Raw genomic sequence first — 24,281 nt, forward strand, 5'->3', positions numbered from 1 at the left:
GATTTTAAACTAAAATGTTTTAATTTGGTAACATTGAAAAATAAAAATTAAATTAAACCATCAAATTCCATAAATATTGCGAAGATTTAAGAAGAATAAAGAAAATTTCTAAACTGCAGAAGATTTAAAAAAAATGCATACTTTTGTGAAAGTTTTTAAACAAAAGAAACCCATACGTAAAAAACGCGAACGTCTGGACACTAATGTTTTTATGAAAAATTAAAAAATGTGGACAAAAAATGTGGAAAACTGAATACTTATATGGTAAAGTATCACATTCCCTTAATTAAAATATCTTTGAAAGGTCTTAAGTAAATAAATCAATTTGATTCAAGTTCCTACGAAAATTATGGATATTTTGAGAACATTTTTTACATTTTAAATAACTTTTCAAAAATTTAAGAAACATTCCAGTCTGATAAAAATATTTTATAAATTTCAAGCATTTCCGAACATTCATAAAATATATTTTAATCCTGCAAAACTTCTAGAATTCATAAATATATTTTAAAAGGGCTCGAATTTTTCCTATTATTTTGTAAAATCCTGTAAAATATATTTTTATTAAATCTATATTTTTTGCTGACGCATCTGAAATATTTAAAAATCTTTTATAACTTGCTACAAATGTAGGAAATTTTGGAAGATTTTGAGGTAAACTTTTTACATTTTAAATAATTTTTCAAAATTTCAAGAAAAACTCGATTTATTTAAAAATATTTTTAGGAATTTAAGAGGCTTTGCATAGATTTAAAATATTTTAAACCTTGGAAGCATTTCCGAAAATTTATCGAATATTTATTATTTCTTCCGAAATTCTAAAAGTCCTAAATATCTTTTGAAAAGGCTCGAATCTACCTAATAATTGGTAAACTCCTGTACAATAAAATACATATTTTTTAAATCTTCAACATTAAGTTTTTGACACATGTGAAATGTTTAAAAATCTTTCCTAATTGTCTCGTGAAAATAACAAAAATTTATATTTATATAATTCTAAACAACTGCTAATACTTCTTTCCTTGTCAGTCATTTAAAAATTAGTGTGACTAAAAAAATATTAATGAAGTGCATATCTGCACTTCATCTAAAAAAATTATTTTTATTTACTAAACGTCTATAAAGTTTTTTAACACTCCCTAATAATAATACTCGTAAGTTTTACGTTGCATGGATACACTGAATTCATTTTTTCAGAATCTAATTTCAACAAGAATATAAGTGCTCAGAAAATTTTAACAAATATATTGTTGTTAGGAAATTGGTCAAATAATAAAAATGAGTAAAAAAGTAAGCGCGCGCATGCGCGCTCATATAATAGTCTAGTAAACTAAAAAAAATATCAGTTTACAACCAAAAATGTCAGTTGTTTTTAGTTTAAAAAAAAATTAATTTCCCACCAAACTGATCGGTTTTCAACTGAAACGATGATCTTGAACCTAAATAGTTGAATTTTTAACCTAAAAGATGAATTTTCAGCGAAATAGAATAATTTCTACCAAAAAAAAAGACAAAGTTTCAACAAAATACATGAATTTTCAACGCATAAAAAATACATGTTGAAACAAAAATGGAAGAATTAAATTTTGAACAATAAAAAAAACCAGATTTTCCACAAAATAGTACAATTGTCAAACCAAGTGATGAAATTTTAATTAAAATAATTAATCTTAAACTGGGATAGTTAAAAATTTTCAACCAAAAAGATTAATTTTTCAAAAAAAAATACGAATTTTCAACGAAAAATAAAATATATAAATTTGCAGTTGACAAATTCATGCTTAAGGCCATGTGAGCGTAAACTCAACAAGTTTTTTTTTTCATTTTTTTCAAACCCAACTTACGTTCACACGGAACGCCATATCGAGTTTAAAAGTTGGAAAATTAAATAAGAGGCACCAAGAAAAGTTTGCCTAGTCCTAAATTTTTCCAAATATACCAATTTTTTATTGTGGCTTTTTTCATAAAAATAAATTTTAGAACCAGACAAACTTTTTTTAGTTCTTCTCATTAGATTTGAGAAAAATGAGAAAACAGTTTTGAGGTTACACTCACATGGCCTTAACCAAAAAGATGAATTTCAAACTAAAGTAATGAAATATTCAACTAGAATAGGTAGTTAAATTTTTATTTAAGAAAATTAAGCGTGGACCAAAAAATTTTTTTTTCAACAAAATAACTCAAGTTTCAACTGGAATTGTCAAATTTTCAGTAAAAAATTAAATTTAAACAAAACAAGGATATTCAATGAAAAATGTACAACCTGATTTTTAAACAAAAAAGGCGAATTTTTAACACGAGCTTAATTTTCAACCACAAAGGACGAATTTTCAACAAAATACTTGAATTTTTCACTAAAAAGATCAATTCGGAATCGAAAATAGAATATTCCAATTTTCTGTGAAAAAAATTCATTTTTAACCAAAAAAAAACGAACTTTCAACAAAATAGTTAAATTTTCAATTAAAATGATGAATCTTGAAGAACAAAAATTAATTTTTAACAAAAGAGTTTAACTTTCAACTAAGTACTTGAATTTTCATCTAACAAAGATAAATTCTGAACCAAAAATTTACTAGTTGATATTTAAAATAAAAAAAGGTTTTAATTCTAAATAAAAAACAGATGAATTCATCCAAAAAAAGGTTTTAATTTTAAATCAACAGCATTTGAATTCAACGAAAAGGACGAAGATTCAAGACCAAAAAGAAAGAAAAAAGACGAATTTGCAGGAAAATAGTTCAATCCAGTAATGTAAAGCTAATGTTACAAATAAAAAAATGTATACAATTTTAAATTATAATTTTAAAAAATGAAGCTCGCTTTCGAAAAAATGCAGCAAAAAAATAATTTGCAATAAAATAGTTGAGTTTTCAATCAAAGAAATTAATTTCCAATTAAAATTACAATTATTCAAAAAAAAAAAAAAATAATAATAATTTTTAACAAGGGAGTTTAACTTTCCACTAAGTACTTGAATTTGCAAACAAACAAGGATGAATTCTTAACGAAAATTGTATTAGTTGATCATTAAACAAAACACAATTGTAATTTTAAAACAAAAACAGTTGAATTAAAGCCAAAAACGTTTTAATCAACCAAAAAGAAAGGACTGTTTTTTAAACAAAATACATGAATTTTCAAACAGACATTAAAAGTTTTAGTAAAAAAAATGTATTGTAAAAAAACTTTCCTCCAAATAGTTGAGTTCTAAAATAAGGAAATTAACTTCCAATTAAAAATAAAAAGCAGTTGAATTTAACTAAAAAAAGTTTTAAATTTTAAATAAAAAAATACTTTAATTCATTTAAAAAAAGACCAATTTTCAACAAGAGTTCGACTCTGAACAAAAAAGGACGAATTTCAAATTAAATCCACATAAGAAAATACTATAAATCCTGCATAAATCATTAGTAATAAATTATATTTCTTTTACTTTACCTGACGCCACTAATATTGAAGATGACACCCGTGTCAATAATATAAGGATGCATCATTTTCAGAGCATGAAGATCGAAGTGCAAACTTTGCCCAACAAGGATCGCATCTGGGGGAAGTAGAGTCCTCAAAGCTTGCTGAACGTCAGCCAAAGTTGTTGTCACATCCCTTAATTTTTCTTCCGTGATTCCACTATATCGGGTCAGGTAATCCGTAATTTTATTCTCAGGTTTTACGAAAGTGTTGTAAACAGTCTGCGATCAGGAAGTGAAATTTTCTATTCTTATAATTTGATCAATGATCAGGGAATCTCCTTAAAAATAATGATTACCAACTTCTCACTACAAGTTTTATCGATTCATTACAAACTTACGTTCAGCTTTTCGTCAACGACAGATATTCTAGTCAGTTCCGAGGATCCGCTGCTTGTTTTGCACATTTCACAATCTACACCAAACATAGGAGATTTTGCAGTAGCCTCTACGTACAAATCCTTCGTCAGTACGTAATCACGATACCTACAAAAGGGATCAGAAACTTTCTCATGTCTGAAAACCAAAACATCAAATAAAAATCGACGGATAATCTATTTACATTGAAACATCAAATTTAAATAAGAGGCCGTCCAAAAATGCGTTACCAATTTGAAGGGGGCGGGGGGTGATCAGAAGAACAAAAAATAAAAATTTTGATAAAAAATTTCCTATTGGGAATGGTGGTCTACCATTTCGCCACCTGGTGCCAAAAACTGGAACTAGAAAGAGTAAGTACAATTTTAAATATGTATTTTCATTTTTGCATTAGAGTGTTTTTGCGATTGTTTTGTGAAGTATAAAACAATAATTGAATACTGCAAAAAAATCTTTATCAAAAACAAATAGTTTTAGATAGAATTCCATCTTACACAGTAAAAAAAACTCATTTTTGTAAAGTAGGTTTTACCAACAATTGATTTTTCATCGGTTGAATATTAAATTTCTTATATTTAAAATTTACCTCAATTTTCAAACATTGAATTTTCATCTATAGTAAATTCAATTATCAATTTTCTTGTATTTTTAATATAATCTTGAAAATTCATTTTTCTTGACTTTGCAATAATTGAATTTTCATCTGTTGAAATTTCAAGTTTCTTCAATTTTAAATTTTCTTTATTTTTAAATACTTGAATTTTCATCTAATGAAAATTCAATTGTTAATTTTATTCAATTTTCAACTGTTGAAAATAAAATAAAATTAATCATTGAATTTTGAGCAGTTTTAAGTTAATATTATTCAATTTTCAACAATTGAATTTTTACCTATTGAAAATTCAATTTTCAATTTTGTTCCATTTTCAAAAGTTAAAAATAATATTTTCTTAAATGTACAGCAGTTGTAAATTCAATTTCCTACAAAAAATTACAGTTGCAAATTGAAACTTTAATTTTATTGAATTTTCATCTATTGAAAATACAATTATCAATTTTCCTCCATTTTCATAAATTTTCAACAGTTGCAAATTTAATTTTCTAAGGAAAAATTACAGTTGAAAATTTAATTCTAATTTTTCTTCAATTGTCAACAATTGAATTTTCATCTATCGAAAATTCAATTACCAATTTTCAGCAGTTGAAAATAAAATTTTCTTAAATTTTCAACAGATTGTAAATTTAATTTTCTAAAGAAAAAATTATAGTTAAAAATTCAATTGTTAATTTTATTCAATTTTTAACTGCTGAAAATAAAATAAACCTGATCGCTGAATTTTGAGAAGTTTAAATTCAATTTTATTCAATTTTCAACAATTGAATTTTTACCTGTTGAAAATTCAATTTTCAATTTTGTTCCATTTTGTACAGTTGAAAAAAATATTTTCTTAAATTTCAACAATTGAATTTTCATACATTGAAAATGCAATTATCAATTTTCCTCCATTTTCAAAAATGTTCAACAGTTGTAAATTTAATTTTCTAAAGAAAAATTACTGTTGAAAATTCAATTTTTAATTTTCTTCAATTGTCAACAATTGAATTTTCATCTATCGAAAATTCAATTACAAATTTTCTTCCATTTTCAGCAGTTGAAAATAAAATGTTCTTAAATTTTCAAAAGTTTGTAAATTTAATTTTCTAAAGAAAAAGTTACAGTTGAAAATCCAATTGTTAATTTTATTCAATTTTCAATAATTAAATTTTCAACTGTTGAAAATAAAATAATATTGATCATTGAATTTTGAGCAGTAAAAAATTCCATTTTCTTCAATTTTCAACAATTGAATTTCAACCTGTTGAAAATTCAATTTTCATTTTTTTTTATTTTCAACAGGTGAAAATAAAATTTTCTTAAATTTTCAACAGCGAGAAATTCAATTTCCTAAAAAAAATTACAGTTGAAAATTTTCATTTTATTCAATTTTCAATAATTGAATTGTCAATTCTTCATCAAAAACAAATAGCTTTAGACAGAATTTCCATCTTATACAGTAAAAAACACATTTTTGTAAAATAGGCTTTAAAAAAAACAATTATTTCATTATTTCATGTGAGTTTCAACGCATTTTTACTTAAAAATAAATCCATTTAAGTTTATACTATTTTGAAAATCACAATAAACAAAACAATAATTGTTTTATTTTTTCACAAGAATATTTCTGTCAAAAAGTGTGATTTTTCACTGGATAATATGTAAATTCCATCTAAAATCCTTTTTTTCCCCCGATAAATAATTATTTTTAATTCCAATAAATACTTTAAAACCCCACAAAAAAATCGTTACAACACTTTTATGCACGAATTAAAATGCATCTTTAAAATCGTACCTATTCTTTCTGATTCAAGCAACGTTACGCACTTAGATAAAATTAAGTACGTTTTCTTATGATAAATTTTGCGACTTTTGTTAAATTACTTAAAAGTTTTTAAAAATCACTTTCAGATTTTATACTCTTTCCCCGATTCTCCTCTTTATCCATTTTTTAATCATTCTTCCTATTTTCCTTGTTATCAAGAAACTTGTTCTTTTTCTCATTTTTTTTTGTTTATTAAATGTGAACTGATTTGATAGAAACCAATAAAAGTATACTGTTATATTTTTCAGCATGGCCGTTTTTATCGAAAATAATTCCCGGTCATTTCCCTGTTCACAAATGTTGTTCACGGTCAATACAATTTTTTAAATCGAACCCTAAGCCAAGCATTTTTCCATTTGAAGAAATAAAAAATAAACTAAAAATTTAAGCACTCAAAGTGGGACTCTTGAATTTTAAACTTTTAAAATTGAAGTTTAAAAGTCTTTAAATTGAAAAATGTCGTATTCAAATGCGCATACAAAATAAAAACATATAAAATGGAAGGTACTAACAATTTTCAATTGAACAATTTTAAACTAAATGCAGATGAACTGTAAAATTTCGAATTTTTATAAATTATGTGGAATTCAAAGATTCAGATTCAATTTTTAGAAAATTCTGTAAACTTAAGTAAAATTCTTTAAAATCTTCCAGATTCTTTTTGGCAATTTTAACATCTTTTAAAGTCTTTTCAAATATGCTCTTAAAATATTTCATCAAAGTGAAAAATTATTTTCATTTTCAAATTACTTAAAATTTCTCTACGAATAATAAGTGTTCAATCGTTATTTATACATGAAAATTCGACAATTTAACATATAAATTAAAATTTTCTAAACAAGAAAAATTAAAATGGTAAGATTCAAGGTTTAAAAGTACTTCGAAATTTTAACGATTCAAGGCTTTCTATTTCAAAGAATTCCGTTTCAAATTGTACACTTTTAAATATTTGGTTTAGACTTACTCGCCTCAAATGAACAGTCAAATATTGCTAAATATTAAATAAATATTCTTTGTCTCAATTAAAGAAAATTTAGTTAAATGGGTTGAAAATTGAATATTTTATATTAAAACAATATTTTTTAATTAATAAAACCTGTAACTATGAATATATTATTTTGAAGTTATTTTTTAAGTTGAAAATACTTTATAAAGTTAAAGTTTAAATCTGGAAATACTTCAACTTTGAACGAATTTATAATTTTAATACTCAAAGTAAAGATCCATGAAAAAAATATTTTATTTATTTATATTTACAGTTGATAAAATAAAAATGTTTATTATCTCAAATTTTTAACTTCAAACGCTTTTACTTTTTACTTCTTTAAATCTTAAAGACTGCATTTTGAAATTCTTTAAATTAAAAAGATACGCTTACAACTAAAAATCTGAAACACAAAGTGTTTAATTAAAATATTTTCGAATTACGCATGTTCTCAAAAAGTGTCTGAAAATTTCCCGGTTTTCCTGGTTTCCCGGTCCAACGGTCACCCTGATTTTTGGTTCTGAAATTATCTCGTTTGGATAAAAATTCTACTGTTTGGTTGAAAATTTAATTATTTTGTTGAAAATGCAACTATTTTGTTAGTATTTCCACTTTTTTGGTGAGAAAATTCAATTACTTTGTTGAAAGTTAAACTATTTCGTTATAGATTCTTTTTTTTTAAGATCCATCACTTTAGTGTATCATTTTATTGAAAATTTATCTCTTTTCTTGCGAATTCATTTTTATTTTTGATTGAGAATTAAAATTTCAACTAAAAATCCAATCATTCAATTTTTGGTTGAAAATTGATATTGTTAAGTGAGAATTGAACTTTTCTAGTTGAAAATTCAACTATTTGGTTGAAAATTAATTTATTTTGTTGCCAATTTTTTTTAGAAACTTAATATTTTTGGTCGAAGGCATCCTTTTTAGTTAAAAATATTTGGTGATAAATTAATCGGTTTTGGTCGATTCATAATTTTAGTTGAAAATTCAATTATTTTAAAGGAAATTCGTCCTTTTGGCTTAAAAATTAACAATTTTGTACGAAATAATTTTTTTTATAATCTATCATTCTTGTTGAAAAGGATAAATAAATTTTGTTTTAAAATGCAATTTTTATTTGTAAATTAATATGTTTCGGTTAAGAATTCAACTTTTTTTAATTTGTATTTTTGGTGGAATTCAACTGTTTGTTAATTAAAATTAAAAAACTTTTTCGGTTGAAAAATAAGCTCCTTAGTTTAAACCACTTTTACAAAAATCCATTTTTTCTTGGTCTGGGTGGAAGTTCATCATGTTAGTTGAAAATTCAAACTTTTGAGTAGAAAATTCAACTCTTTTGTAGAAAAATCCTCTTGTTGGACTAAAAGTTCAAGAATTTGGCAGTTATTATTCTATTTGGTTGAAAATGAATTTTTTGTGTGAAAATTCACATTTTTGGTACGAAATTAAACTTTTTTTCATACAGAATTAACTATTTTGTAAAAAAATTCACTTTTCTGTTCAAAAATCATATTTTTGCGTTTGAAATTATACTGTTTTGTAGTTCATTCGCCTGTTTGGCTTCATAATTTAACTATATCGATAAAAGTTAATCTATTTTGTTGAAAATTCGTATCTTTCGCTTGAAATTTTAACTATTTGGTTGAAAACAGATTCTTTTGGTCAAAAATTCAACTGTTCGGTTATAAATTATTCTGTTTCGGTTATGAATTCAACAAATTTTGTGAAAACTTGTCTTATTTAATGGAATTCAACCGTTTTTTTTTATTTCAAATTAAAATCTGTTTAGAAAGAAAGATAAACACCTTAGCTTAAAGTAAAGCTACTTTTTAAAAATATATTTTTTTTCTGAAAATTCATCATTTTAGTTGAAAAATTATATTTTTGATTCAAAAATTCAACTTCCTGTAGAAAAGTGGTCTTTTTGGCTTTAAAACTCAACAATTTGGTAGAAAATTTAATTATTTACTTAAAAATGCACTTTTATGTTGAAAATTCATATTTTTTCTTTAAAATTTAACTATATTATATTAAAAATTAACTATTTGATAGAAAATTCTTTTCGGTTGAAATATAAACTCCTTGGTTTAAAGTAAAGCGAAAATTCAACTTTTTTGGTACAAAATTCGTATTTTTAACTTTTTAAATCAAAAATACAAATTTTTGGTTGAAAATTTAACTAATTTTCATGAAAATTTAAATATTTGTTAGAAAGATTAACTGTTTTGTAAACGAATTTTTTTTTTTTGGCTTGAGAATTTAATTATATCGTTAAAAGTTAAACTATTTTGTTGAAAATTCGTATCTTTAGCATACATTGCCAACAATCTGGTTGTTCGTGCAAGTATTTGATTAAAAATTAATTTGTTGTTGAAAATTAATCTATTTTTATAGAAAATCTTTTTTGGTTGAATATTCAATTATTTTATTGAAAATGGAATAAATTTCTACATGAAATCACATAGGAATTAAAATCATTTCATATTGACCCATTAACGCCTAAACGGACGATTTTTTTATGCTTTTTTCAATCGCGATTTTAAATGTGAATCCGATTGTAAAAAAATTGAGACAAGTAATATTCGATGTAAAATTTTCTGAACTTTCGATTGGTGTTGTCAGAATTTTGAAAAAAAATCATATTAACAAAGTTTTATTTGTTTATTTAACAAAAAACACGAAATTTCGAATGACAAACATTTTTCATTTCATATTTTTACGCAGAAACCGTCGTTGGATTCTTAAAATTTATGAATTTTTTGCGTCCATGGAACCTTAATTTCAAAATCCATGTATAAATTGCGTATACAGGGGTTTTTTGGGTCTCTGGTGACGAATCTGTTATCAGTTTTCACAAATTCAAAATGGAGGTTCCAATATGGCGGCCATAACTTTCGAAACTTGTTCAATTTCTATGAAATTCAGTATACAGGAGTTTTTTTGGGTCGCTGATTACGAATCCATGATCAGTTTTCACTAATTCAAGAAGGCGCATCCAATATGGCTGCCAAAAATTTCAAAAATTGTTCAATTACTATGAAACTCGGTTTACAGGGGTTTTTTTAGGTCGCTGATTACGAATCCATTATCTGTTTTTACAAATTCAACATAGCGGATTGAATATGCCGTTCAAAATTGTTCAGTATTGATGAAATCTGGTATATAAGAATTTCCGGGTAGCTTATTACTGAATGCACTATTGTATACTGTGTCATATTGAATGTACTATTACACAGAATATACCATTTTTGTCAAAACATATTTATAAGAAGAATATGAGCCTATTTGTGTACTTATCCTGAGTAATTTTTCTTGTGCAAGTCATATAGGTTAGATGTAAATTTTCATCTTTTACATTATTTTTATTTCTGATTCAAAAATTATTTTGATCCATATGTAAATTATAACAGTTACTTCCTAAAATAAAATACAACAGTTCATTCGTTTGGTTACAATTTTGTTTGTAAAAAAACTTTTTACATAAAACTTTTATGTAACAGATAATGGATTTGTAATCAGCGACCTACAAAAAACCCTGTAAACTGAATTTCATAGTAATTGAACCATTTTTGAAATTTTTGACCGCCATATTGGACCCGCCATCTTGAATTTGTGAAAACTGATAACAGATTCGTAACTAGCGACCAAGAAATCCTTGTATACGCAATTTGATAATAATATTCATCACAAAAAAAAATTTTCAATAAAAAAATAAGGAAAATATCGAATTAAGCACAAAAATTTGGGCTTTAAGCAGCCATATTAGATGCTTCCATCTTGAATTTGAAAAAATCTATACATACATTTTTAAGGTTAGCTTCCATGGACGCAAAAAATTCACAAATTATAAAAATCCAATGGCGGTTTCTGTGTAAAAATATGAAATGAAAAATGTTTGTCATTCAAAATTTCGTGTTTTTTTGTTAAATAAACAAATATAACTTTGTTAACATGATTTTTTTTTTAATTCTAACAACACCAACCAAAAGTTCAGAAAATTTTACATCGAATATTACTTGTGTCCATTTTTTTTTTTTACAATCGGATTCACATTTAAAATCGCGGTTGAAAAAAGCATTAAAAAATCGTCCGTTTAGACGTTAATGGATTAAATTCAACACGGTATCTACATTCATTTTTAGTATTCCCGTATTATATTCTCTATTTTCTTGAAAAATCTCTCTATGTCCCCTGTTTACAGAGGACTTTGGGCTCCTTTTTTAATGGGAAAGAGGAGTGAAAGTGGATGGGAAAGGGATAAACTAAGCCCAAAATTCGAAACGTACTTTATGAACGTCCCTTAAAATCGACGCAAATCATCTTTCAGAAATAAATACTTCTTTTCTCACTTACTCATTTGCTAATACACCATGAAGTGGCAGTGGATATTGTTCTTCCACAAGTTGCCAAGGCGAGAGAAGAAGTTGGGTCCGAGAGAATGTATCCTGCGGTGGCAATTGTGACATCATTTCTCTCGACAAAGCTTTCCCATCAGCTCCCAATGGTGGATTCATTGGAAAAACTGCTTTCAATAATTTAACTAGGTCTCCTGTACTCTGCATTGCTGCTTCAAGAGAACCAAATTCTGAAAACAAAGAATTTATGCCATTTTCAACAACTATTTCGCAATTATTTTTCAATCATTTTAGCAGAAAATATTAAAGTTTTTTGTTTTGCTTAATTACGTTGAATTAATTTGAGACTCTGGGTTCCTGTGAGGGGCACAGCGACGAGTTCCTCAACGATAGAACCTCCATAAGCTGCAGGCGTAACGACCTCCAATTGGTGTTCTAAATTCGACGTTATGTGTGGAAACATCGATTCGTATGCCATAAAGTGATAAAGAGAAAGACCTTCCACTACAAGGACCACTGTGTGTGTTAACTAAATCAAACAAAGAAGATAAAATAATAAAAACAAATGTATTGAAACTAGGGGTTTCATCCATAAACTACGTTACCAATTTTGGGATATTTGACAACATTTATTCAGAGGCGGCGGAGCCCTAGGGGGCACAGGGAACAATGCCCTTCCTAGAGAAATCGAATGATTAAATTCATCGGATAATAGAAATCTTTCTGAAATCTTTTAATTATAATTATTTTAATTATTTGTAAAACTATGTAAATCTTTGAGAAGTATTTGAAATATTTATCTCTTTGTAATTTATTTGAAATCATTGTGAAATAATTGAAAACTTTCGGAAATCAGTTCAGTTTATACTTAAAATATTTTTGACATATTTGGTAATGTTTGTGAAATTATTTACATCTTTGTGAAATATTTCGGACATCATTGAAATATTATATTTTTGAAATCTTTGGGAATCCCTTAAAAATCTTTAGGAAATATTTGCAATATTTTTTCAATATTCGGTAATGTTTGTGAAAATATTGAAATTTTTGGGAAATCATTGAAATCTTTGAAATTTTTGGAAAATCATTTGAATCTTTGAGAAATCTTTAAAAATATTTGTGAAATCATTTAAATCTTTATTCAATCTTTGAAATCTATCTGAAATCTTTGATAAATATTATTAATCATTTTGAAATATTTGGGTAATCATTAAAATTTTTTTAGAAATCTTTGGCAATCTTTGCGAATATTTAAAATATTTGTTAAATCATTTAAATGTTTGTTCACTCTTAAAAATCTATGTGAAATGTTTGCGAAATATATGAAACAATTGTGAAGTCTTTAAAAATGTATCAAAATCGTTGCGAAATATTTCAAATCATAGTTAAATTTTGGAAATCTTTGAAATTTTTGTTCAAAGTTTTAAATCAATTTAAAGTCTTTGTGAAATAATAGAAGTATCTGTGAAATCTTTATGAAATCTTCGAAAAATCATTACAATTTTTTCAAATCTTTGGAAATCTTCGAAAAATAATCGCTTGTGGTATTCATTGAAATATTTTTTAAATCTTTAGGAATTCCTGAAAAATTTTTACGAAATATTTGCAGTATTTTTTCAATATTCGGTAATGTTAGTGAAAATAGTGAAATCCTTGGGAAATCTTTGAAAATATATGCGAAATATTTGTGAAATCATTTAAATCTTTGTTCAATCTTTGAAATCTATTTGAAATCTTTGCTAAACATTTCTTATCATTTTCAAATATTTGGGTAATCATTAAAAATCTTTGAGAAATCTTTAAAAATCTTTTAGAAATCTCTAAAAATATTTACGAATATTTGAAATCTTTGTGAAATCATTGAAATCTTTGTTCAATCTTTGAAATCTATCTGAAATATTCCCGAAATATATTAAATAATTGTGAAATCTTTGAGAATTCATTAATATATTTGCGAATACTTTAAAAATCTTCGCGAAATATTTGAAATCATTGTGAAATTGTTGAAATCTTTGAAATTTATCTGAAAACTTTGCAAGATATTTGAAATTTTAGTTCAAAGTTTTAAATCAAATTGAAATCTTTGTGAAATAATAGAAGTCTTCGTAAAATAATAGAAGCATCTGTGAAATCTTTTTAATCTATCCAAAATCTTTGCAAAGTATTTTAAATCTGTAAAATCTTTATGAAATCTTCGGAAAATAATTTCAATTTTTGCAAATCTTTAGAAATCGTTCGAAAATATTCAAAACATTTTGTAATATTTGTGAAATTATTCACATTTTTGTGAAATCTTTCGGAAATCATTGAAATCTTTTAAATCTTGTTGAAATCTTTACGAAATATTTTTTAAACATTCGGTAATGTTTGTGGAATTATTGAAATCCTTGTAGAACCTTTGGGAAATCATTAAAATTTTTGTAAAATCTTTGTAAAACCTTTGCGAATTCTCTAAAAATCTTTGCGAACTATTAAAAATTTTCGTGAAATAATAGAAGTCTTTGTGAAATCTTTATGAAATCTCTGAAAAATTATTGGAATTATTGTAAAATCTTTATGAAATCTTTTGAGACTATCAGAAGTATGTGCAAAATCTGTGAAATCTTTGGGTAAACAATTAATCTTGGACACATTTATAGTTGAAAAAATTAATTCTCAGCCAAAAAAAAATTCAAGACAGTAGTTAAATTTTCAACCAAATAGAGAAATTTTTAACAATAATGAAACATTTTCATAAAAAATTAGCTTGTTACCAAATTGTTGAATTTTAAGCCAAAAAGAGGAATTATTAAAAAAAAGTTTAAGTTTTGATCCAAAAATATGAATTTTCAACTAAAATAATGAATCTTCACCATACAAAAAAAATACAAATTTTCACCAAAAAAAGTTTAATCCTCAACCAAGACAGATTAAATTAAACCCAAACAGTTGCAAGCTAACGAGATGAATTAAAAAAAAATAGTTGAACTTTAACGATATATTTAAATTTTCTATCCAAAAAGACGAATTAGCTACACAATGTTGAATTTTCCAAACGAAAATATGGATTTCCAACTAAAATGATGAGTCTTCAAACAAAAAATACTTCTTTTAAAAATAATTTTAAGCCAGAGTTTATTTTTCAAATAATCGTATTTAAGAAAAAAATTAATTTTGTACTAAATAGTTAAATTTTTAACTAGCAATGATCAATTTTTGAAGGAAATGTATGTATTTGAAGGAATGTATTCTCAGCCCCCCCCCCCCAACGATTTTTCAACATAATATTTTAATATTTTCAACCAGAGGTAAATACATACAACTAAAATGACCATTAATAAAAAAAAATAATTTTGGATGAAATCGTTCATTTTCACGCCAAAAGGACGAATTTTGAACTAAAATAGTGAATCTTAAAAAAAAGAAAGTCGTCAAAGTAGTCAAAGAAGTTTAACTTTAATCCAAGTAGTTGATTTTTCAACAAAAGAAGATTTCAATCTGAAACAAAAAGCAGTTGACTTCAACTAAAAACACACGATTTTTTAACAAAATAGTTTAATCAATAAACAATTAATTTAATAGCTAAATGGAATAGTTACATTTTCAGTTTGAAAATTAATTTTAAAGAAAAAATGAAGGAAAAACATATGAGTTTTTAAATTAAAAGTTTGTATCCACAGCCAAGAAGATGAATTTTTTTAAATATTAATTTTCTACCCAAAAGGACAAATTTTCAGCAAAACAGAAAGAAGTTCCACAAAACACTTGAATGTTTAAACAAACACTATGAATTTTCACCATAAAGATTAATTTTTTACCAAGTTTCCACTATATACTTTAATTTCCTACCAAATAATTGAATTTCAAAGGCAAAAAGGGGAATTTTCTACAAAAAATGGATTTGTAACAAATATTTTATTTTAAAAATTGAATTTAAACCAAAAATAGTTAAATACTCTAAAAAATACAAATATTCAACAAAATAGTTGAATTTTCAACGAAAAAGATTAATTTTCAACTGAGAAGATTAATTTTCTACTAAAACACAAATTTTCAACAAAATACATAAATTATCAACTGAAAAAGATCAATTTTAAACAAATATTTGAATTTTTAACTGAAAAAGATAAATTTTCCACAGCAAATGTAATAGTTAAATTTTCAGGTGAAAAGAAAGTTAATTTTCAGTAAAAAAAGAAACAAATTTTCCACGAAATAGTTCAATTTTCCATCAAGAGATCAATCTTCAAATCAAAAAATAAATTTTTAACAAAGTAGTTCAACTTTCAACAAAGTTGTTGAATTTGTTTACCAAAAAAGCTGACTTTTACCTAAATAGTTGCATTTTTAACAAAATAATTAAATGTTCAACCAAATAGTAGACTTTTTAACCAAAACAAAAATTTAATCCAAATTTTAAACATAATTTATGGACGATTCCTTATTTTTTATTTATAACTTTTTTTGTATTTCTCACTCTTGTATTTTTGTCCAAGATACACCATCTGAATGGTAAGTAGGGAGAGCGATTGCCTATTAGCGAATAAAGTAAAAGATGTTGCACATCACTTAAAAATATTGGAATCCTGTCTTTGTTGTTGCCATCGCTTTTTAAACTAGCATTCTCTCCAACTTCTTTGAGACGAAGACGGGGTATGCATTTCAATCTTTGTCTGCGTTCTCTCAGTTCTTCTTTCAATAAGGCGTACTCTTCGCCACTTAATCTGAAAATTAATCAGGAAAAATCTTCAGTAATTGCAACCTATAAACTTAAATTAAAGTACATTCAATTTAAAGACCTAGGTTTCTTGTTTGTGAGTGGATCTGGCTCTTCAGCATTTTTTGCAACAGCTTTCTCTTTTATAGTCTCTGGACTTGAATTATCTAGAGACCCACTGCAAGGTCTTTTCCGATTTGGACTCTGACCACTCGTCATCCCATTACACTTATTGTGATTGTTCAACATATTTGCTTTGATTTCCTAAAAACAAGACGAAATTTGCAATTAATTTACGCTTATTTTTCTAAAAAAAAAAAAGTTTCAAGTTCTGATCCTAATACACAACAGGGTGGCCGAAAAACTTCAGTTTCCAAATTTCCTGACTTTTCCCGAAACAATTTCTCATTTTCTCTGACCATAAATATTCAAAGGCCAGCGTTCAGATTAAAATTTCAAAATTTAACACTTATTTATTTCAATAAAAAATGACTTTTCTACAATGATTAAAAAATTTTTTTACCATGATTTTTCGATCCAAAAGAATGAATTTGGAACAAGACAGTTAAATATTCGACCAAAAAATATAACTTTTCAATAAAATTCTTCAATTTTAAACCAAATACTCGAATTTTCAAACAAAAAATATTCATATTCAACCAAAAATAGTTGCTATTTTAACCTAATACGGGTAGATTTTCAAGCTAAAAAGTCAAATATTTTTGAAAAAAGTACAATTTTAAACCTGAAAAGATGAACTTGGAACAAAACAGTTAATTTTTAATCAATATAGATGAATTTTCAACGAAAAAATAAATTTTTAACCAAACCATCACCTTTACAACCAAATAGGTGAAATTTAAATCAAGAGACGAATTTTCAAAAAAATATTTGAACTTTTAACCAAATAGTTGAATTTTCAGCCAAAAAATCGAATATTTCAGAAGCCAGTTAACTTTTAAACTCGAAAAGATGAATGTACAACAAAACAGTTAATTTTTAATCAAGGAAGATGAATTTTCAACCAAATAGTTGAATTTTGAGCATCAAAAAATAAATTTTTAACCAAATAGTTACATTTACAACCAAATAGGTGAAATTTAAATCAAGAGACGAATTTTCAACAAGATAGTGGAATTTTCAATCAAATGGTCAATTTCTTAATAAAAAAAGATGGAAACTTAATACAAAAAACAGTTTAATTTTCAACGAAATTTTTAAATATTAAAATCGAAACGATTAATTATTTTGAAGACACTTGAATTTTCATCCTATAAAGTTGAATTTTCAATAAACAGATGCATTCTCAACGACAAATGTAATAGTTGATATTTCAACCAAAAATAATTCAACCGAAGAGATTAATTTTCAACAAAATAATTACATTTTTAACAAGACAGTTGAATTTTCAACCTATCAAGATGAATTTTCATCCAAATATATGAATTTTCAAACCAACAGTTGAATTTTCAACTAAAAAAAACTAAGTAAAGAAAACAGAATAATTTGCAGCTAAGATGATAATAAAAATAATGATAAAATGTTCATACAGATTGTAGAACTTTCAAGCCGAAAGCCATCTGAAAGCAGTTGAATTTTAGACTCGAAAAAGAGGAATTTTCAGCTAAAAAAATAAAAATAAAAAACGGACAAGTTACATTCTCAGTTTATAAATTAATTTTTAACAACCTAAAAGCTTTTTCAACAAAATGGTTAAATTTTCAACCTTTAACAACAACAAAATTAAGAAACAAGGTCAACTTTCACCTAATCAGGTATTTTTATTCAAAAAAGATAAAATTTCTACTAAAAATATGAATTTTTAAACCAAAAAGACGAATTTTCAAAATAATTGTTGTATTTTCAACCTACAAAAATTTGAGTCAAATTGTCAACACCAAAATATAAATTTTCAATCAAATAAGGAAATTTTTAACTGCAAAAAAAAGGAAATAGAAATACAAGACAATTAAATTACTGACAAGAATATTATGTCAATGGCCAGAATCATAATATTGTGATACTTTTAACGTAAAATCTTATATAAACGGAATAACACAATTTTAAATTACAATTTTAAAACGTCAAATTTGTTATTCTGGGCGGTTATTTAAAGTGATTTAAATAAATTTTGTGACCGAATTCGACGTTCCCTGTACTCGTCAATAATAAGAAAATTATTGCAATCGCCTACTTTTCAGAAACTAATATTTGTTAAAGAGTTTCCATTAAACGTAATAAACAAATAAATCGTTATAAACAAATAATTTGATGAAAGTATTTTTTCTCATTTTCAATAATTTTACGTTTTTTATTTATATTGTAAGAAATTTGGATGGAAAAACATATTATAATGGAAAATTGTATGTTTTAAACCAATACTAATAAACAAATGCAAATAAACAAATGAACAAATTCTGGCATTTGTTGCACGAAACATTCGTTTTTCTCAATTTCAATCAGTCCTTTTAATTGCAAATCCCATGGTAATTTCATTAACACTTAGTAGAAAAAAGGTACGATTTTTTTAAATGAATAAAATAAATGCATTATTCAAGCATTTGCCCACATCAAATTTATTTTTACCAATTAATTTGTTTATTCAATTTTTTTTTTAATCATATAATTTATCAACTAATTTTTAGTGTTGATGAAAAAAAAGTGTTGAAAAGTCTTGACCTTGAAAAAAACGAATTTTTCTTTCGAGAAATGTCCGAATAATGAATTTGTTCAAAAGAAAAATATCAAATTTATAAACTAATTATGAATTTTGGTCAAAGCATCATGAAATTTCTAATTAGAAGAACTTACATAGAAAAAAAACGATTTTTTTCTTCCGACAAATGCTTGAGTAGTGCACCTGCTTAAACCTGTTTAAAAAAAACTAAAATTATTGAAAATTATAGAAAAAAACTTTCAACAAATAATTTGTTTATAATTTATTACTCTATGAAACGTAAGCGATTGTAAAAATTGTCCTACTATTGACATTATTCTCATCACTTTTGTTTATTTATAAAAGAATTGAAAAACTCAACCAAAAATAAAGTTCCACAACTCTCTGGAAAAATTTTAACAGCTTCTCTTAATGTTGTTTACGTCGAAATTGATCAATATTTGTGGTATATACGTTATTTTGAAGCAACAATAAAACTTACGGCTTGTTTGATAGCAAGTGCCTTGGCTTCTCTGTCTTTGTCATTTAATTTTGTGATTTCTAATAAAGCTGCCATTTTCTTCTTTTTCTTTTCTAATCTCTGCAACCGCTTTCCGGTAAGCATCTTCATTGTTTTCCGATTCCTCGATCGATTTTACGTAGTCGAGCATCTAGCACCTTAACAGAAAAACACAATTTAAAAATCCAATCATTAAAAAGCGCATGGCGCTATTTTCGAATAATTCTCGAAACTACTCGAAACAATTTAAGATTTGTTGTCGCGAAACCCGTGTTTGTGAATCAATCAAGCTTTGATTTTGTTTCCTATTTAAAAAAAAAATCTGCAAACTTCAGAATTATGACAAATGTAATAAACATGTAATAAATAAAACTTTGAAATACAAAATATAATTTGTTTAGCTCAAGAAATATAACATAAAATCTAAGCAGTCGTGGTTATTTAAAAAAAATCCAAACCACAATCTTAAAAAAATAATTGCACATTAACCATATAAAAGGTGGATGATCTCGTAAATAGTTGAAATTCCAACTAAAAAAGGTGAACTTTTAACAAAGGAGTTTAATTTTTAATAAAGTACTTTTATTTTTAATCAAAAAGATGAATTTTCAACTAAACTGATGAATATTTCACAGAAATACTTGAATTTTTGACCAAAAAGATGGATTCTCAATAAAGAAGATTAAATTCTGCCAAAAAGATAAATTTTCGTGAAAATACATCAATTTTCGATTAAAAAAGGTAAACTATCAATCAAAAAGTGAATAATTAAATCTTTCAGTTTAAAAAATCAATGTTAAACCAGAGGTGCATTTTCAATTAAAATTATGGAATATTCAATTGCACTAATTACATTTTTAAGTAAAAAAATAATAAAAATTTTCAATCCAAACAAAAGTATTTTTGAAGGCAATAGTTACATTTTCAAACAAAGCGACGATATTTTAATAAAAATGATGAATCTTTATTTGGAATAGTTAAATTTCAAACTAAAAAACTGAGTTTTTAACTCAAATGGTGAATCTTTGACTAGAATATTTGAATTTTCAACCGAAATGATTAATTTTCAAACAAGAAGATTAATTTCTATTAAAACAGACGAATTTCTAACTCAAACATTTTTAAGAAAAAATTAAACAGTTAATTTTTTAGTTACAAAAATTGATGTCCAACTAAAGAGGTGAAGTTTTAACTAAAATGATGGAATATTGAACTAAAATAGTTACATATTCAGTTTGATGAAATCAATTTTCAAGAGAAAATATCTTCCAACAAAATAGTTGAAGTTTCCAATGCAAAAGTATAATTTTTAGTAAAGAGGATTATTTTTCAGCCAAAATAAAAAACGATTTTTCAAAAAATATCTTTTATTTAGACCAAGGAGATACATTTTCAAATGAAATAATTAATCATTTACAACAACAAAATGTTTTTAAAAGAGTTTAAATTTCAAGCAAGTAATTAAGTTTCCATTGCGAAAAGATGAATTCTAAACGAAAGATGTAATATTTGATATTGCAAGTAAAAAATATTTTAATTTTTAATAAAAACAGTTCAATGCAACCAAAACAGGCGACTTTTTGACATGAGTTGAATTTTTAATTAATGAAAATTTTTCAATGAAAAGAGAAAAAAATTGATAACAAACTGTTGAATTTCCATACAAAAAAGATGAATTTTGTACAAAAAAAAAGAATTTTTAACAAAATACATGAATTTTCAGCCTAAGGCGATTTTATATTACAATTTTTTTAAAATTTGAGCAGGCTCTCAAAAAATTCCTAGATTTGAAAAAAAAATTCCCTGACAATTCCAAGTTTTCCGAGTAGGGCTGTAAGGGACACCCTGTTGTAAGGGACCAAAAATTGAATATCTTTTTCGATATTTCGAAAAACATGAATGAGCGCGCGTAGCTCGCTTTTGCCACTTGTCTTTTTCTAAAAAATAGATGTGCCACGAAAATCTCGAAAGCTTTGTTTTCGCTTTTCCGCGAAGTCTATTGGAAAATTTGAAAAACGCGCTGAAATCAATATTGTCAAATTCAAATAACTAATTAAAAATTTAGTTTCCGTCGAAGGATAAAAAGTGAAGATTTATTAATGTCAAATTTTATTTGGCCAAATCCAGGCGTTTTTAATACTAATAAAATTTGTATTTGAAAGTGGAAAAAGGAACTTTATTTGCAAATATCAATCAAAAACTTCATTTTTACAACAGGTTAAGTTGTTGATTTTTTTTAATTTTGTCATTGCATTAATTAAATAATTAATTTTTTTAATTCAAACTCATTCCCTAAGGTTAATTTTCTCTTGTTATATAAAAAATTTGACCACTATTTTTACTTATCAATACTGTAATTTAAAAAATTTATATTTATATGGATTGAATTTCCTAATTTTTTTAGATAAATAACTCTTAGGGAAATAAACGGGAAAACCTTAAAATTGCAAAGATTTTTAATCAGTCCTTCATCTAATTATCCTATAAATTGCGCGTTTGTTTAGAATTTTCTTACGAAAAATTTTCAATTTAAAACCATTAAAATTTAAATATTCTAAAAAAATATTCAAATGTAATTTTATATGAAATACATTAAAAATGAACTGTGATATTCAAACTTTTTTTATATTTAAACTCTTCACAATTTCAATTATTCCAAGCAAATTTAAATCCTTTAGAAATTAAAAAACTTCAAATTGTTTATTAAAATTTTCAAGGCTCAACCATTTTATTTTTAATTTTTAAAATAAAAATCATGAAAGGGTAAAACTTTAAATAACACGTAATTGCTTAAAATAAAAAATGTATTACTGAAATTCGACGGTTTTTTCTCAAAACTGTAAAAAAAATTACAAAATTAATTTAGTACAAACAGTCTGGGTTATAATTTGAAAAAGTCAACATTTATGTTTGAAATAACTACTTTTAAAACGTGGCAAATGAAATGTTTTAGAAAATTCGAATCAAATTTTAGTGCAATGTAATTCTGCCGATAATACTATGAAAATGTACTTCTTTTATTTTTTAAATATTGAAAAAATATTGAAAGTACGATTTCGGATTATGTCACATGCGGCGAATCACATTTTGTATATGAGAAAATCGATCTGCTAATTTTAAAGAACTACGCAAATTGAAAATCATATGCAACGTTTTAAAATCACAAAAGTTTTTCTGTAAAATCTATCAGAAATGTATCATGTCATTTTCTTGGAGAATGAATCCAGTTCTTTAATTTAAGAGAACAAATTTTGACTCAACAACTTAACCTTTAGTGAATAACTAAGAATATTTTCCATGAAAGAGTTCTTTTCTGTGTGGGTGTGTGTTTTTTTTTTTTAATAAAAGAAGATAAAACGTTATTTTAGATTGAAAAGGAACAGCATAATACCTTCGAATTCTGGAAAACGGAAGTTACATGAATTTCACGAGGTTGTCCGAGAACATAATGTATCTTCGTAAAGGAATTAGAAATTAAGAACAATTATAAGTGGCATCCACATAAAAAAAGACTGAGCCAAAGTGTGTAGTTTTTGTTTCGTAGGATTGATGGAAATGTGCGGAATTGGAGCAATGGATTGGGTTTTTAAATTTCTTATATGCTGCAGTGATGTGTCTCCAAGACTCCGCCAGATCGCTGCTTTATTCGTCACCTAGTTACCAGATTCATTGTTGATTCTGACTAGATGCTACTTGATTTAAAAGTTTACTTTATGTTTTCAGTTTTTCAAATTCTAAATCTCGAGCGTCGAGCACGTGTCAAATGCATTTGATGACATTCCATTGTTTATTGTAAATTTGCAATTTAATTTTTAAGAAATGTGTATATTTAGGAAAAACAGATAATAAATACTCATCTTTAATAACGTTCAATAATAAGGACACACACGAGGAGAAAAGAGCAGTCTTTAAAAGATACATAAATAGAAAACTTACCATGTTCACAAATATGAGGTTATGTCAGGGTAAACATTCAATTTCACTGGTTTCGATTCGAAAGAATACGGCAGAGTACCTCTCTCTTATGCATTGAAGTTTCTCGGTAAAATAATCCAAAATTTACATGTTTTTATGTGAAATGAAGACTGCTAAGAATATTTTTAAAAAATCAAGACCGAACCTCGGACTCGCGTTTACGAAACACATGAAACAGTAGCAGACGATATTGATAGTTCCAACATTTTCCGCAAGAGGGCCGAGAGCGCCACAATTTTTTAAACGCAATTATTAAAAATGAGAAAAAAATTGAACATTATATAAATTACAAATTGTAAATATATTTCTTCTTTATTAAGTAAATTATATCGAAAAAATATTACTTTTGTTTGAAGTGAAAACAAAATTTTCAAATGAATTCAAACGCTTTAATTTGAATTCATTATCATATTCGTGCGTGTAGTTTTTCGATTTGACTGGAAAAATAATTTTTAACACAAAATAAAAATTGTCGAAAAAGAATCTATAAAAAATTTAATTAATTTTTTGTTCATTTTTTTATCTTCCCAATATGAAACATTTTGCTTAAAAAAATTTTACAGTCTTTTCTTTTTTAATATTTACAGAACTTCTAAATACATTTTAAAATGATTAAATTTTTCCAAAAACTGTCTAAAAATTCTGGAAATTTAACAAAATTGCTTAAAATCTTTCAGATTCTTCTTTGAAAATGTAGGTTATCTTTTACAATTTTTTAAGGTATTCGCTTAAAATTAATATTTTTAAATAAAAAAAGCATTTAAAATTTTCATAGGAATCTAAAAAAAAATTTTCTTGAAACATTTCAAAATTCTTAAAA

General features: G+C 25.3%; 1 protein-coding gene across 3 annotated transcripts in view; it reads right to left on the minus strand.

Annotated features, from left to right (window-relative positions):
- Nucleotides 1-23,617, minus strand: part of LOC117169484 — a 39,122-nt gene extending 15,505 nt beyond the window's left edge. Inside the window, exons 1-8 of one of the 3 annotated variants that reach the window (XM_033355888.1) lie at nucleotides 23,423-23,617; nucleotides 19,469-19,644; nucleotides 16,393-16,574; nucleotides 16,071-16,317; nucleotides 11,945-12,143; nucleotides 11,613-11,844; nucleotides 3,812-3,956; nucleotides 3,442-3,692 (exon numbers count right to left, since the gene is read on the minus strand). In XM_033355888.1, coding sequence (XP_033211779.1) covers nucleotides 3,442-3,692; nucleotides 3,812-3,956; nucleotides 11,613-11,844; nucleotides 11,945-12,143; nucleotides 16,071-16,317; nucleotides 16,393-16,574; nucleotides 19,469-19,597 — 1,385 coding nt within the window. In that variant the 5' untranslated portion in view covers nucleotides 19,598-19,644; nucleotides 23,423-23,617. Of the gene's footprint in view, nucleotides 1-3,441; nucleotides 3,693-3,811; nucleotides 3,987-11,612; nucleotides 11,845-11,944; nucleotides 12,144-16,070; nucleotides 16,318-16,392; nucleotides 16,575-19,468; nucleotides 19,645-22,877; nucleotides 23,133-23,422 lie in introns of those variants that run through there. The other 2 variants (XM_033355886.1, XM_033355887.1) reach the window with 2 other exon arrangements.
- Nucleotides 23,618-24,281: the final 664 nt, after the last annotated feature.

The sequence above is a fragment of the Belonocnema kinseyi genome, chromosome 3, assembly GCF_010883055.1.
Source record: "Belonocnema kinseyi isolate 2016_QV_RU_SX_M_011 chromosome 3, B_treatae_v1, whole genome shotgun sequence".
In the NCBI taxonomy this organism is placed as follows: Eukaryota; Metazoa; Arthropoda; class Insecta; order Hymenoptera; family Cynipidae; genus Belonocnema; species Belonocnema kinseyi.